General features: G+C 36.3%; 1 protein-coding gene across 1 annotated transcript in view; it reads right to left on the bottom strand.

Moving 5' to 3' along the window:
- CFAP52 (cilia and flagella associated protein 52) overlaps positions 1-13,693 on the bottom strand; it is a 41,505-nt gene that overhangs the window by 4,494 nt on the left and 23,318 nt on the right. Inside the window, exons 8-11 of the mRNA XM_039847348.1 lie at positions 11,582-11,752; positions 6,881-7,029; positions 4,432-4,577; positions 1,797-1,948 (exon numbers count right to left, since the gene is read on the bottom strand). Of these exons, the coding sequence (XP_039703282.1) occupies positions 1,797-1,948; positions 4,432-4,577; positions 6,881-7,029; positions 11,582-11,752 (618 nt within the window). The remainder of the gene's footprint in view (positions 1-1,796; positions 1,949-4,431; positions 4,578-6,880; positions 7,030-11,581; positions 11,753-13,693) is intronic.

Raw genomic sequence — 13,693 nt, 5'->3', positions numbered from 1 at the left:
GGATATGGATTCAGGGGGTTGGGATGAAGCCCAAAGAACTGCATTTTTAATCAGCATCCTAGCTGATTCTAATGTGTATGTAGTTTGAGAACCACTGCTTTAGGTGCTGTATCAAAAACTATGTAAATTAGCTTCTCCTTCCATAGACGGTGTGGCTGGGTGGCTATCTCATAGGTGAGACTCTACTGGCTATAATAATGCACCCCCTGCACAGTTTCTTCTCATTATGGAAGTTTTCAAACATGGTATCTGAACTGACCATTTGAAAAGATTTTGGCACAAATTAACAAAATATTTCTGCTTTAAAGATTTCAGGTGGTCACAAACCACTCATGGAAACAAGCATAGACATGCCCTTCTAGTTACTGATTTTCCCAAGGGAAGTTCAGGTGTAGGCTAACACCTCCCACAAGTGTGGTCCCTGAACCAGCACCAAGGGCATCATTTGGGAGCTTTTACAAATGCAGGATCTTGGATGCCACTCTAGATCTACTGAATCAAAATCTACATTATTACAAGAGTCCCAGGTGATTTATATGCACATAAAAGTTAGAAACACACAGAGCCAAAAAGCATAGGCTTACTTTGGGGTTTTTTTAATTTTTATTATTATTTATGTCTACAACATCTGGTCTCCCTAGGTGGTCTCCCATCCAAGTACTAACTAGGCCCGACCCTGCTTAAGCTTCTGAGATCAGACATCGGGCTTGTTCAGGGTGGCATAGCCGTAGACCATGGACTGTGGCTCCACTGATATGTGAACCCAGGACCTTCTGCATGTAAAGCAGATGAGCTAACGGCTACACTATGGAACCACGTCCACAAGTTTTGTTTTTTAATGTATAAAATAAGAAATGTTCTGCTTTTGCCTTTAGTTCCCATTCTCTTCTGTCCAATCAAGAACATTTCATATTCTTTTGCTACATATATATATATATATATTTTTTTTTCTCCAACTTCTGTACTTTATGAAGTCTAATGCATTTATACACAGAGGTTAGGCATCTTAGGAGTGGTAGAGGGGTTCTGGGCAGGGAGAGGGGTTAGGGGAATAGGGTCTAATTCTAAATAAAAACATACAGCAAAAATGCTTATAGTAAAAAAGAAAAAATCATCCTTGAAAATCTTTGAATTAGGAGTGGTAAGAGGGGTGCTGGGCAGGGAGAGGGGTTAGGGGAATAGGGTCTAATTCTAAATAAAAACATACAGCAAAAATGCTTATAGTAAAAAAGAAAAAATCATCCTTGAAAATCTTTGAATTACTCCAACAGTAAAGTTTACATGCTTTGGTCTAGTTAGCTTGGAATCAGGCACTCTGGGGAAGTAGCAATATGCTTACAGTATGAGTCCCTAAGAATGTGGCCAACTGAGTGGAAGGGCAACTTGCCATTCCCCCACTCCCACCCCTATAAGCAAGCTCATTCTGGGCTTGACTGGACTGCATAGAATGACCAGAGGAAATGTTGACATTACTTATTTCCCTTCACCCTCTTGAGGGAATAATCAGAATTAAATTAGTGTAAGTTAAATCATGCTTCACTGTGTATATCCAGAAAATGACTTCCCTGTCTGTCCAGAAACTTCTAACATCCAGCTCTTCCTGGAAACTATACCCTTTCTGACAGCTTCTGTGAACCCTGAGCAGCCATGGAGATGAATGATCTCTGATGAACATTCCTTACATTGCCTTAAGTAAGATTTCTACCCTTCATGTGAATCTTCGTTCAAGTTCAATAAAATGCCATAATTGTTGGGTTTGTAAGTGCTGCTTCGTCCTCCCCATTACAGGTACCCACACGAGGTCCCAAATGATGCAAGTGCCATCCGTGCTAGCTGTGACGCACTCCTCATTGTTTTTCTTCACCCGAATGCAGGACACGGAAGACTTGTGCTCCTTCAGGGCCTCTTCCAGCTTCTGGGTCTGGCAGCCTATCTGCCACACCCTCACCTGAAAGCCACAAAGCACAGGCTCTCAGTACAAGCTGGGACTTCTAATGGGATAAAAAAAATTCCAAGAGCTTTTTCACTTCTGCTCTGCTTGACTTGTTTTTTTGTTTTATTGTTGTTGTTGTTGTTGTTTTAAATTTCCCTGTTTTCCTCTCAGTTTGGTGGGGTGGAAATGCTAAATTGTAGACCAGGACTATTCTTCCATGGAGCTGGGAAAATGCTCCCAGTGACCTGCACCTGCTTCTACTTTCAGGGCCGAGAAATGTAACAGACACTTACCACTAAAACCAATAATGCAAGGGCTGCTGCTAACCCAAGTGAAATAATGTGTCCACTCATTACTGCTGAGCATTGCTCTCAAATTTCTAGTGCCATCAGGAAATCTCTTAGGTACTCAGAGCCATAATTTAAACTTTCACATCAGCTGCTCAATTGTAATCATTTAAAAATCAGTGGGTCTCAACCCCATCAAGGCCAATACCCTCTTTCTATAAAAAATGTTTTCTAACACACCTTTGCTATCCCAAAATGAAATTCGTAGGTAATATAACTATCTACACACAAAATTTCAAACCAGTCAATATGATGCCCTAACTGTAATAAAAAAGATAAGCAAAAGGAAAGTTATTTAATTATTATTGTATGTCCTGTAATGGATAAATGTGCTGTCACAACCCTACCAGAAAACACAATAATATATTCAGATGCTTATACCTTCTTATAATGAATATGTTGAATTTATGAAAAGTAAAAAGAGCAGAAATTATTTGTATAACTAATATCAGACAATGAAAGAACAGTAGTCTAGGTGAACACTAGACTAAAAGCTAGTGTTAGGAAGAGTAATTTATTTGTACTTTATAAGAGGAAAATAACCTTAAATGAAATTAAAAAATCATTCTGAAATACTTTCTTAATAAAGAAGATGCAGAAGCATGAAGTTATCCCAAATGAACTGGGCCATATTCATTTCTATGGTGTCCAAGTAATTCCCTATGTATGATATGTGATGGAATAATGACTATTGCCAAGGGAAACAAATCTCCGATCTTGAAATCCCACTACATGTGTGGCGGCACACATTTGGTCTTTTTCTAACTAGTATAATGTGGGCACCGGCCAAACAGCCCCCGAACTGGGCATTAGCCCTTTAATTGTAGGATTGCAGAGGGCATTGGGTATGCTTGGGGGAAAGGAGATAAGGTGGTGGGATTAGGGTCCTTGCAACTCAGGCAATAGCTACTTACCAATGAAAGCGAAAGTATTTAAGGATTTTAGCAACTATTGCATTAATACCAGTGTACATGTGACCGACCAATGGCCCTGGTCTACAGTGCTTACAAAGACCTTAAAGACTATGTCATTTGGAAGGAAAGGTCTGTAGTAGCTGAGGGAAACGGGAGGAATGGCTGATATGGTAAAAAGATTGCTGAGCAGGGCCAAGGACAATGAATTTGTAATGTGTGATTTCTTTCCAGCACCTCTCATCAGCTCAGGTTCAGGCACCTAGAATAAAAATGGTCTGGTCCAAGCCAAGTTTGGGCATCAGCAAAGCAGGGAGATGGTCTAGGGCTAGACGGTTCTATAGAGCACCTGAAATGCAACTAGTCCAGATGGAGATGTGCTCTTCATCTCTGGTAAAATGCACATCAGATGTTGAAGACTTAGTACAAAATAGTGTTAAAATATCTCATTGACAGGAGTATTGTTATCTTCACTTTACGTGCAGGAAATTAAAGCACAGAGAAGCTTTAGAATGTGTTCTTTAGAACCCGCCCCACGTCACACAGCTGGGAGGTGGTGGAAGTGAAATCTGAGCCCAGGCAGTGTGACTTCAGAACACAAACACCAAGCTACTAATCTGCTTGGCCCAAACTCTGCTAAAGGCTATATCGAGATACTGTGTCTTTCTTCTCCCTGATGTCATCCCTATGATAGCATGGAGAAAAGAAAGGAAAAGAAAACATCCAGTGTTGAGAAAGGGAAGATAGGAAAACAGCTGGAGAGTAAGGGAAGGGAGACTCTAAGATGAATGTGTGAGTGAAAGAATTTGTAGGATCCTCAAAATGATGAGAGGAAAAGGTCAAGTGTAATAATTTTAAAATAATGGTTGAAATGTTGGGGTAGTTTAAAGAATTGATTCTAAAAATAGCATCTCTTACAAAATAAGATAAAAACAATTTATATAACTATGGTCTTTGATGGAAAAGAACAAGTATGTATTCCAAAACTCTGGCAAAACACCAACTTGGATTCATAATTTGATTCCACGCAGAACGCTTTCATGTCTGCATCCTTTCTGCGAACAAATGTATTTATATGTATTATAATTTAAATTTATGATAGGGTTTCATCAAAACCTTAATTTGGTCCTGCCTAACTCCTAGCACAGGTTTTAAAAAAATCAAATAAGTGACTTCCTATGAAGCAGTTGCACTAAACTGAGGGATATTTTTTAAAAGATTCTGCCTTCAAAAACAATACCTCCCCTTCCCCACCGCCGCTGATGACCCTTTTACAGTCACTGGTGGTAGCGATGGCCGTCACTCCGATCCTGTGGGCATTGTTAATGACATACATCAACCGGCCCGTCTCTGGGGCAAAGGCTCGGATTTTACCATCGTCCCATGCTGGCATGAAAAGAAAACAATAAGAAGGCAGGATCAGTATATCATAAATACTCTCTCTGCAGACTTTACTCTTCTAAATCATAAATGAGAGTCAGGATTGGGGAGTAGTGGTGGTAATAAAGGGAAAAGGCTGGTCCTCCACCAACTGCCAAGAATCATATCCCCCTTTCCCCTGATTTCCAAAACTGGTCACACCTAGCTGAGGGGAATAAGTGGCTTCCCTTAGTTGAAACTGCCTCCAGGTGCATCCCCTCCAAGAGAGAGAATTTGGGGTGGGGAGGAAGGGGAAAGGTCAGCTCCCACCTCTCCCATGAGCTGCAAAACTTGTATATTCAACAAGCAAGTGGAAATCATACCTAGAGTATATAATTAAAATTCTCAGATAAATGTTGGCTTCCCACCTCTCCTGCCACCTTTAAACCTGATGCTCTTTACCACACTCCCACCATCTTCCCCATCTCAATAAAAGTTGCCACCGTCTATCTAGTTGCTCAAGTGAAGAACCTCACAGTCATCTTTGATTCCCCTCTATTCTATCCACTCAAACCAACCCAACATTAAATCCATCAACAAGTCCTATCAGCTTAACAGTTAAAAAACATCCTGAATCTGAACACTTCTTAACTCCTGGGACCACCATCACCCAAGCCAACAGCTTCTTCCCTGGCCTTAGACTCTTGTTGACCTTAGACTCTTGCTTCGCTACAATCAATTACCTATGCAGGAGTCAGGGTGAACCTCTTAAAACCATGTTACCTCCTTGATCAAGAACTTTCAAAAGCCTCTACCTCCTCTACTAGAACTCTCCCTGAACGGTGACCCCAACTTTACCCGCTAAGCTCCAGACACAATGGTCCTCTTTCTAGTCCTCAAATATACCAAGTGATTTCCCACTTCAAGACCTTTTGTAATTGCTGTTCCCTCTGCCTGGAGTGCTCTTCCCCTACATCTTCACATGACTGGCTCCTTTTCATCATCTTTAGTGTCACCTCTTAACCTTAGCAATTTTAAATAGGATGCTCAAGGCAGATCTCATTTCAGCAAAGACGTGAGGAGTGAGGGGGTGAAGGAATAAGTCATGGAGCTATCTGGAAAAAGAACATTCCAGGCAGACTAAACAGCTAGACCAAAGACCCTATATGCAGTATTTGTGGGATATATCAAAGAAGCAAGTATGACTAGCAGGAGCGAGTGGGAAGAGACAAAGTCAGAGGTAAGAAGGTAAAGGTGGAAGAGGTGAAAAGGTCATATATGGCCTTGTAGGCAATCGCAGGTACTTTGCAATTAAAAGAATTGCAAAGAGTGAAAGAACTTTGAACCCTGGAAATAGATGATCTGACTTACTTAAAAAAGATGTTTCTGGCTTCTGTGTTGAGAATAGACTGAGGGAGAAGAGCGGTGGGCAGGGATAGAAGCAGAGAGACCTGGAAAGAAGCTACCAGGGTAATCTAGGATAGACATGACGGTGGCTGAGACAAGGGTGAAGATGATAAGATGTGATAGAATCTTGGATATACTCTGAAGGGGGAATCATTAAGGAAAGTGGAGTGTAAGAGAAAAAGAGGAAGTAATGATAACCTGAATGTTTGTTAGCTCTAAGTGTAATGTAAGCCAAGAACTCCTGGTGGTCACCATGTGCAGAAAAACATGCCCAAGGGAGAGGCCAACACAGAAGAAACGGAACCAAGAAAAGAGGGGATGAGATAGGTTCCTGATATCACAATTTTAATAGCTACATCTAAAGATCCACTTGACTTTTCATTGATGTGAACCAGCAAATTTACTTTTTGACCACTGAGGAAATTTATACATGGACTGAACATAAGAAGATATTAAGAAATTATTACTTTATAGAAAAAAATTCATTTTAGAGATGCATACTGAAGTATTTAGAGGTGGACTATTATGATGTCTATAATTTATATTAAAATATATTGGCATAAAATAAGTTAAAAATAAATTTGATTTGAGGTATAACTTAAAGTCAGGTTTTTATCCCTTGAGCAACAAAAGGGGTTCTAACATGAGTGCCCTGTACTCACTAAGGCCTCAAATCCATTTTGCAATTGAATTACTAAATTTCCCTGCTAGAGAGTAAACTACATGTTATATGTAGCAATTTAGGAGAAGAGAAACTGCTATTTGGTTCTTCCTAGCTCAAAGTCTCCCAGCTGGAAAGGAACTCCAAAGAGAAGATAGATTAGAAGTAAGGAAGAAGTAGGGAGAGGGAGGCTGCTCCAGACTATCCACATGTGGAGACTAGTGTATAATGAGAATAACAAATCTTGATATGCTGACATTACCTGAAATGATGCTCTTGCCATCCCTCATGAAATCAATGCCATGGCAGGTCATGTTGGGTACAGTGATCCGCAGCAGCTCCCTGTTGGACAGTGTATGCCACACTCTAATGTCCTTCTTGGCACAGGTGGCAAATAGTTCAGCAGTGCCACTGAAAAGAAGCCACTGAGAGAATAAGAGATGCAGCCATAAAAGAGGCAGTGTTCCTTAGATGCACGTTTGATGCTAAAATGTGTTTCATAAGGATACAGGAAAGAATGCCTTTTAGGCATCAATTATCACAAAGCTTGATGGTCATACAGATTTCTGTGAAATATTTATATTAAAGAAGGCTAACTAAAACTTTTCTGGTAAAGTAGATAATCATTACAATTTCAAAGAAGAAAAGGAAAAGGGTGCTAGAATTCATATTTGCATATAATCCAAAATATTTCTTTGCTTAGTTATGAGAAAATATGAGATTGTGGATAAGGAAGAGCATCCCAAAGTAATTGATGTGTCAATTTTTTTTTTAAAGGACAACTTGTAAATAAAATGAAAAATACCATTATGTCAAAAAATTACATATTATTCCAACCGAAAGAGAGTTAGAATACTAGGGTACAATAAAAAACATCTGCTTTATCAGAATGAATTTCTAGCTACAGTCTCTGTGGAGACTGAGCTAACTTTTAGATTTAAGTGCTTCTCCGGAAATTTCTCCATTTCATTATAAGCACATTCATGAAAAGAGAATCCTTCTCTCTTACTTCAAGATCTATTCGCTTTTGAATTGATAGAAAATAAGTGGATTTTTTCTACATATTTAGCTTCAGGGCTCAGAGATAAAATTATAGTGCTGGACTAGTTACTTAGAAAGAGTAAGTGATATGCAGAACAGCAGACAAGATGAAGTGCCTTGCCAGACAGTCCTGATTAAGAGAGATAAATCAAGCCAATCTTAGAATAACAATATTTATTTAACACATGATAAGTTTTATATTGGTTACTGCCTTCAGTGACTAAGCTTCTAATTTGGGAAAAAAAATGATTTTTTAAAGAGGTATATGGACCTCTCATGAAAATCAAATATTATAGAATGAATGTACCTAGAAACTTCCTAAACTCTCTCTACCCTTGACTAGCAGTCCACTTCCTCAGGAGTCAAGTCTAGTCCAAAATGAGCCATTCAAGTAACAGATTGCCCTTAGTTTAAGATCTGGAAGGTTATGTTTCAGGGGGAAAAAACCCAAAAACTAAATGGATCAAGATGGTGCACTAGGCTCATATATTTCCTCCCTCCCTTCTAAAATCTCATGAAAGGGATATAGAAGTAGAGATAGAAGTAGAGATAGAGATAGAGACAGAGACAGAGACAGAGACATAGAGATAAGAGATAATAGACATAGAGATGTCTATTTTCTTAATAATACAGTAAAGTAGGGAAGATTATCATCAAATAGGCCAGAAGCATTGAGGATAAACAGCAATCAGCCAGATAAAATCTGTGGAGAAACAAAATTGAAGGAATTCTTCATCAGAGACCTATATTTCAAAAAAAGCTAAATAAAATGTTATAGAATTAAAGTAAATAACACAAGATGGCAATTTAGACATTTAAGAAAGAATGAAGAACATCAGAAACGCTCAAACATGTGGGTAAGCACAAAAGTCATATATTTTTCTTTTCTTCTCTTAAATTCTTGAAAATATATATGACTGTTTAAAGCAAAAATTATAATATTGTGCTGATGAGTTTATAACAGAAATAGGTATACATGAAAACATAGCACCAGGGACAGAAGTAGGTTTCAGGGAAATATATTGTTGCAAACTTCCTATTCTGTATTTTACTTGAAGTAATTCACTATTAACTTTAAGCAGACTGTGATATGTTAAAGATTCATACTGTCATCCTTAAAGCAACCACTAAAAAATTAATGCAAAGATATGTAGTTAGAAAGCCAACAGAACAATTAAAATGTAATGCTAACAACATCTGATTAATACAAAAGGTGGCAGAAAAGAACTAATAGAAGAACAAAGAACAGATGAGCTAAAAGGAAACAAATGACAAAATTAAAGATTTAATACTACTGTATAAAAAATTACATTTAATGTAAATGGTTTAAATATTTCAAATAAAAAGTAAGATTACTAGATTAGATAAAAAAGCAAGAACTAATTGCATGTTGCTTTAAGAGATCCATGTTAAATATAAAGATATATATCAAAAATATATATTGAAAATAAAAAGATTTTTAAAATATATAAAGAGTAAAGAAGCTGAAATGAGTATATTAATATAAAAAAGAAATTTCAAAGAGAATTATTAGAGATGAAGAGGGACATTTAATAATGATAACAATGTCAATACATCAGGAAGTTATAATATGTATATATATAATAGAGCTTCAAAAATGTATGAAACAAACTGACAGAAATAAAGGGAGACATCTGTATTCATTGCCTGAGAATCTAACAACTTCTCTCATTAACTGATAGAACAAATAGACAAAAAATTACAAGGATAGTAAGATCTATATGACATTAACATTAGAAGCATTCATAGAGAAAAATGATAACCTACGAAGTACATATTGAATTATTCCATTTATATAAAGTTCAAAAGCAGATAAAATTAATCCATGGGGCTAGAAATCCAGGTAGTGATTATCTTTAAGGAAGAGGGTGAGGGTAGTAATTGGGAGGAACATCCTGGGGTAATGGAAATAAATGTTCTATTGCTTGGCTAGGGTGGCAGTCATATAAGTGTGGTATTTTGCTGAGGTGGTTACTTATGATTTATGAACTTTTTGTATGTTATATTTCAATACAAAGTTTGTTAAAGTTCCTTTTATACCTAGCCAAACTATTGCCCAAGTCTGAGGGTAAAACAAAGATATATTCAGATAAGTAAGGACCAAATTTTTTATACGCAGACTATCTCTGAAAAAATTATCCCTCCAAAAAAATCAAAGGGGGAAATGTGTGAAAAAAAGAGTGATAAAATTAAAAGTTATGGTTAAATATACGTAATTGATTGTAAAAAAAAAAGTAATAATATAATCTGTATTTGTAATTTCAAATGATTTTAGCATGGTAAATGGTAAAAGAAAGGTAAAGAGGGAAATAAAATATACTGAGACTTGCTTCTTTGAAAAATAGGGTATAAATGTTGGTTAACTGTAGTCTTTGACAGAAAAATCTGTTTAAATATATATATTAAAAATTCAAAGGTAATCATAAAATTAAGAAAAGATTAAATAAATAGTTTCCAAGTCACCTGCAATGGGGAAGGGGAAGACTATGGCAAATAAAACATGATTATTGCAACAAAAGACAAGAAAAGAAAAAAACCAGGAAACATGTTAAATAAAAAATATTTATAAACTTATTAGATAGTAATATGTATAAATGGATTAAATTCTTTAGAAGGCCAAGACTTATCTAAAACTAAACAAGACAAATAGGTTGAAAATAAAGAATTGGAAAAAGACCTACAGTTGCTTGTTTCTATAATGCATATTAGCTCATATGCAATTAGTAAATAGGCAAATGATAGCAGAATATTGCAGAAGTTGCACTGGTTTATACAAAATTTTTTCCCAGTATATTAATGTTTTGGTATACAAAATAATAGCAGTTGAAAATAAAATACATCATCACAACTAAATTTGCAATTAGAAGAAGAATGCAGTCCTGTAACATGATGCTCATTTACTCCACATTCTTCCTCTTAGCTCAACTGTCTCCACAAGTCAGCACAAGGAATGGGTAGTGACTACTAGTAGAGTTTTTTTCGGGATAATGAAATGTCCTAAAATTAGATTATGGTGATGGTTGCACAATTCTGTAAACATGCTAAAACAAAAAACACCACATTGAATTATACATTCTGAGCGGGTGAACTTTATGGTCCACAAATTGTATTTCAATAAAGCTGCTTTTCAAAAAAAAAAAAAAAAAGGAAAGATAAAGAAGAGTTATAAAACCCGAATAGGTCAATAACTATATGATAATTTGAAAAGATAACTAAAAACCTATTCTTATAAAAAGGATCCAGACTAAATAAGTTTACAGAAATCTCCTTAGAAAAAGAGGGAAAAAGAGAGACAGGAAATGACCAATTTTCAAAAAAGATTCACCTAACAGGAAGCACCAGCCATTTTCACTATTACAAATGTTTGGAAAAACCTAATTATGATGACACGAAGAACCAAAACTACCTTTTATGAACTTAAGAACTGAGTTTTCAAACTGAGTCTTGCTCTCTATAGAATGATGATTGTGAGTTTTGTGTGGGATTTACCAAGAAATACGGCAACTAGATCCAGATCTCTTATCTGGAAGACCCAATAGGTACAAAACAAATGACTTGTAAGAAATTTGAAAAAAGGCACTACTAAGCTTTTTCCAGATAGCATTGGGAAAATGTTTTGCAATCTGTTTATCCTTTCCATGATGGATTTAATAGAAAGCTAACATTCTAAAGAAGCCCAAATTTGAATTATAGAAACTAATGTAGCTGTATAGGGAAGGCAATAGAAAGTCTATTAAAATAATTCTCTACAATAGAAAATTTTAAGGAGAAAAAAAATCATAATCTATTATGATTTATTGGATCTATTATGCTAATAGATATTGAAATGTATTAATAAAATTAAATTTGCTTGCACACTGCATCAAATCTCCATGTTCTTACACATTCCTTTTCTACTTACAATGGAAAGACTATGTCCTGGACAGCTTCAAAGTGACAAGTTGCAATGAGAGTCTCTTTGAAATCTGTGAAGTTGACACGATAAATGTGTGATTCTTCTGTTCCTACAAAAAACTGATGTCCTTCTCCTCGAAGTGTGATAGAAGTGATGCCACCTTGTAACTGGAGTTTCCTTTAAGGAGAAGAAAACGGTGAAGTAGATTTGCTTAATCAATGATTATTAACCATCTGAAGCATTACAGAGGTTACAAATCAGGCATATGACCTGGGACATGTCTTCAAGGTGAGAAAGTTGGAAAAGCAGATAATATTGGGTACCCAGGGTCAGCAAAGGGAGAAGTAAGCATAGGTTACTATAGTCAGGAAATCTTCATCAGTGAGATAGTCTGAAATGAATGGTGCAACATGGTAGGATTTGGATAAAGAAAACGTTCCAGGCAGGCATATGGGCACAGATGACCATGGCAATTAAATACTCATTAATTCCATTTCTGGGAAATAATCCTAAATTTGGGGGTGAGGGAAAATATCTTTATGTCAAAAGATGTTATTATAACTTTATTTAAAAGGGTGAAAAGTTGGAAGCAACCTAAATATCTAATTGTAATGAAGTGATTAAATGATCTCTGGGACAGCAATTCAAAGAATATTTGCTTAGCCATTAAAATCATATTTAAAATATTATGGAGTGTATGTACCTATATTTTACCACATAATTAAAAACATATAGTAATTATGTAGAAAATGCTGATAATGTTACATTAACTAAAAAATCAGAATATAAAATTTTATATACAAATAGGTATAATTATTTTTATAAATTATATGAATAATATAGACAAGAAGAAATAAAAGTTTAATCATGGCTATCTTCATCAGAACTTTCAGAGATTATTTTATCTTCTCCCACTTTTCAAATCTCTCTGCTATCCAAATGTTTAGTAATTATAAACTTTTTTTCTTTTTAAAAAAGAATATATAAATGAATGAAGTCCTAGAAACCCAACTTTCTATGCAACTTATTTAGTTTTGACAATAAGAAGTCAATAGATGTTCTTGTGGAAGGAATCAGCATGGGAAATACAGTATTTTACAAAGATTCATGTGTTGGCGGGACAGAGAATAGTAAATGAAGAAAGGATAGATCTCACATCATATCTTAGCCCCTTCCCTAATTAGGGCTCTGGAACTCTGGTCAAGTTACTGGAAATCTCTAGGCCACAGAATGATTCCTCTTTCACAGGGTTGCAGTGAAGGTTAAAGGCAATGGAGGTAACATACAAGAGCCTATAGAGGGCAGCCAAGAAATACTTACAAAATATTGGCATTTGAGCTCCCTAGAAGACAAAGTGAAGCCCAGGGCTACAGGGACAAGGCCAGGGATCCCTGAACTCCAGCGGTCTGTTTTAAAATGCTATTTCCCTTTCTAGTTTCCATGAGCTGCTTTTTCAAACCCAAGGAGGCAGAAATCATTGCATCCAGTTTGATACTACGCTATCACACAGGGTTACTTTGGAGACATTTATAAGACAAACCTTGTAGTAATTGCTTTGAGTCTAATTACTTTCATTACAATGGAACCATTTATGCATTAAAAACAAGGGGCTAAAAATTAGGAGGTTAAATCGCTAGCTATTAGGGAAATGCAAATCAAAATCACAATGAGATACCATCTCACACCTGTTAGAATAGCTATACTCAACAAGACAAGTAATAACAAATGATGGAGAGGATGTGGAGAAAAAGAAACCCTCATACACTGCTGGTGGGACTGCAAACTGGTACAGCCCCTATAGAAAACAGTATGGAGGTTCCTCAAAAAACTAAGAATTGACCTACCATATGATCCAGCAATCCCTCTACTGGCTATTTACCATAAAGACTTGAAAACCCATATCCAAAAAGATATTTGCACACTGATGTTCATAGCAGCATTATTCACAGTGGCCAGGACATGGAAGCTACCGAAGTGCCTATGATAGATGATTGGCTAAAGAAGCTGTGGTACATATATACAATGGAATATTACTCAGCCATAAGAAGAGATGAAATACTGCCATTTGCGACAACATGGATGGACCTAGAGATAATCATGCTAAGCAAAATAAACCAG

Source organism: Pteropus medius, unplaced genomic scaffold (genome assembly GCF_902729225.1).
Source record: "Pteropus medius unplaced genomic scaffold, Ma_sr-lr_union100, whole genome shotgun sequence".
NCBI classification, from domain to species: domain Eukaryota; kingdom Metazoa; phylum Chordata; class Mammalia; order Chiroptera; family Pteropodidae; genus Pteropus; species Pteropus medius.
This window is presented reverse-complemented; position numbering and strand designations above follow the sequence as displayed.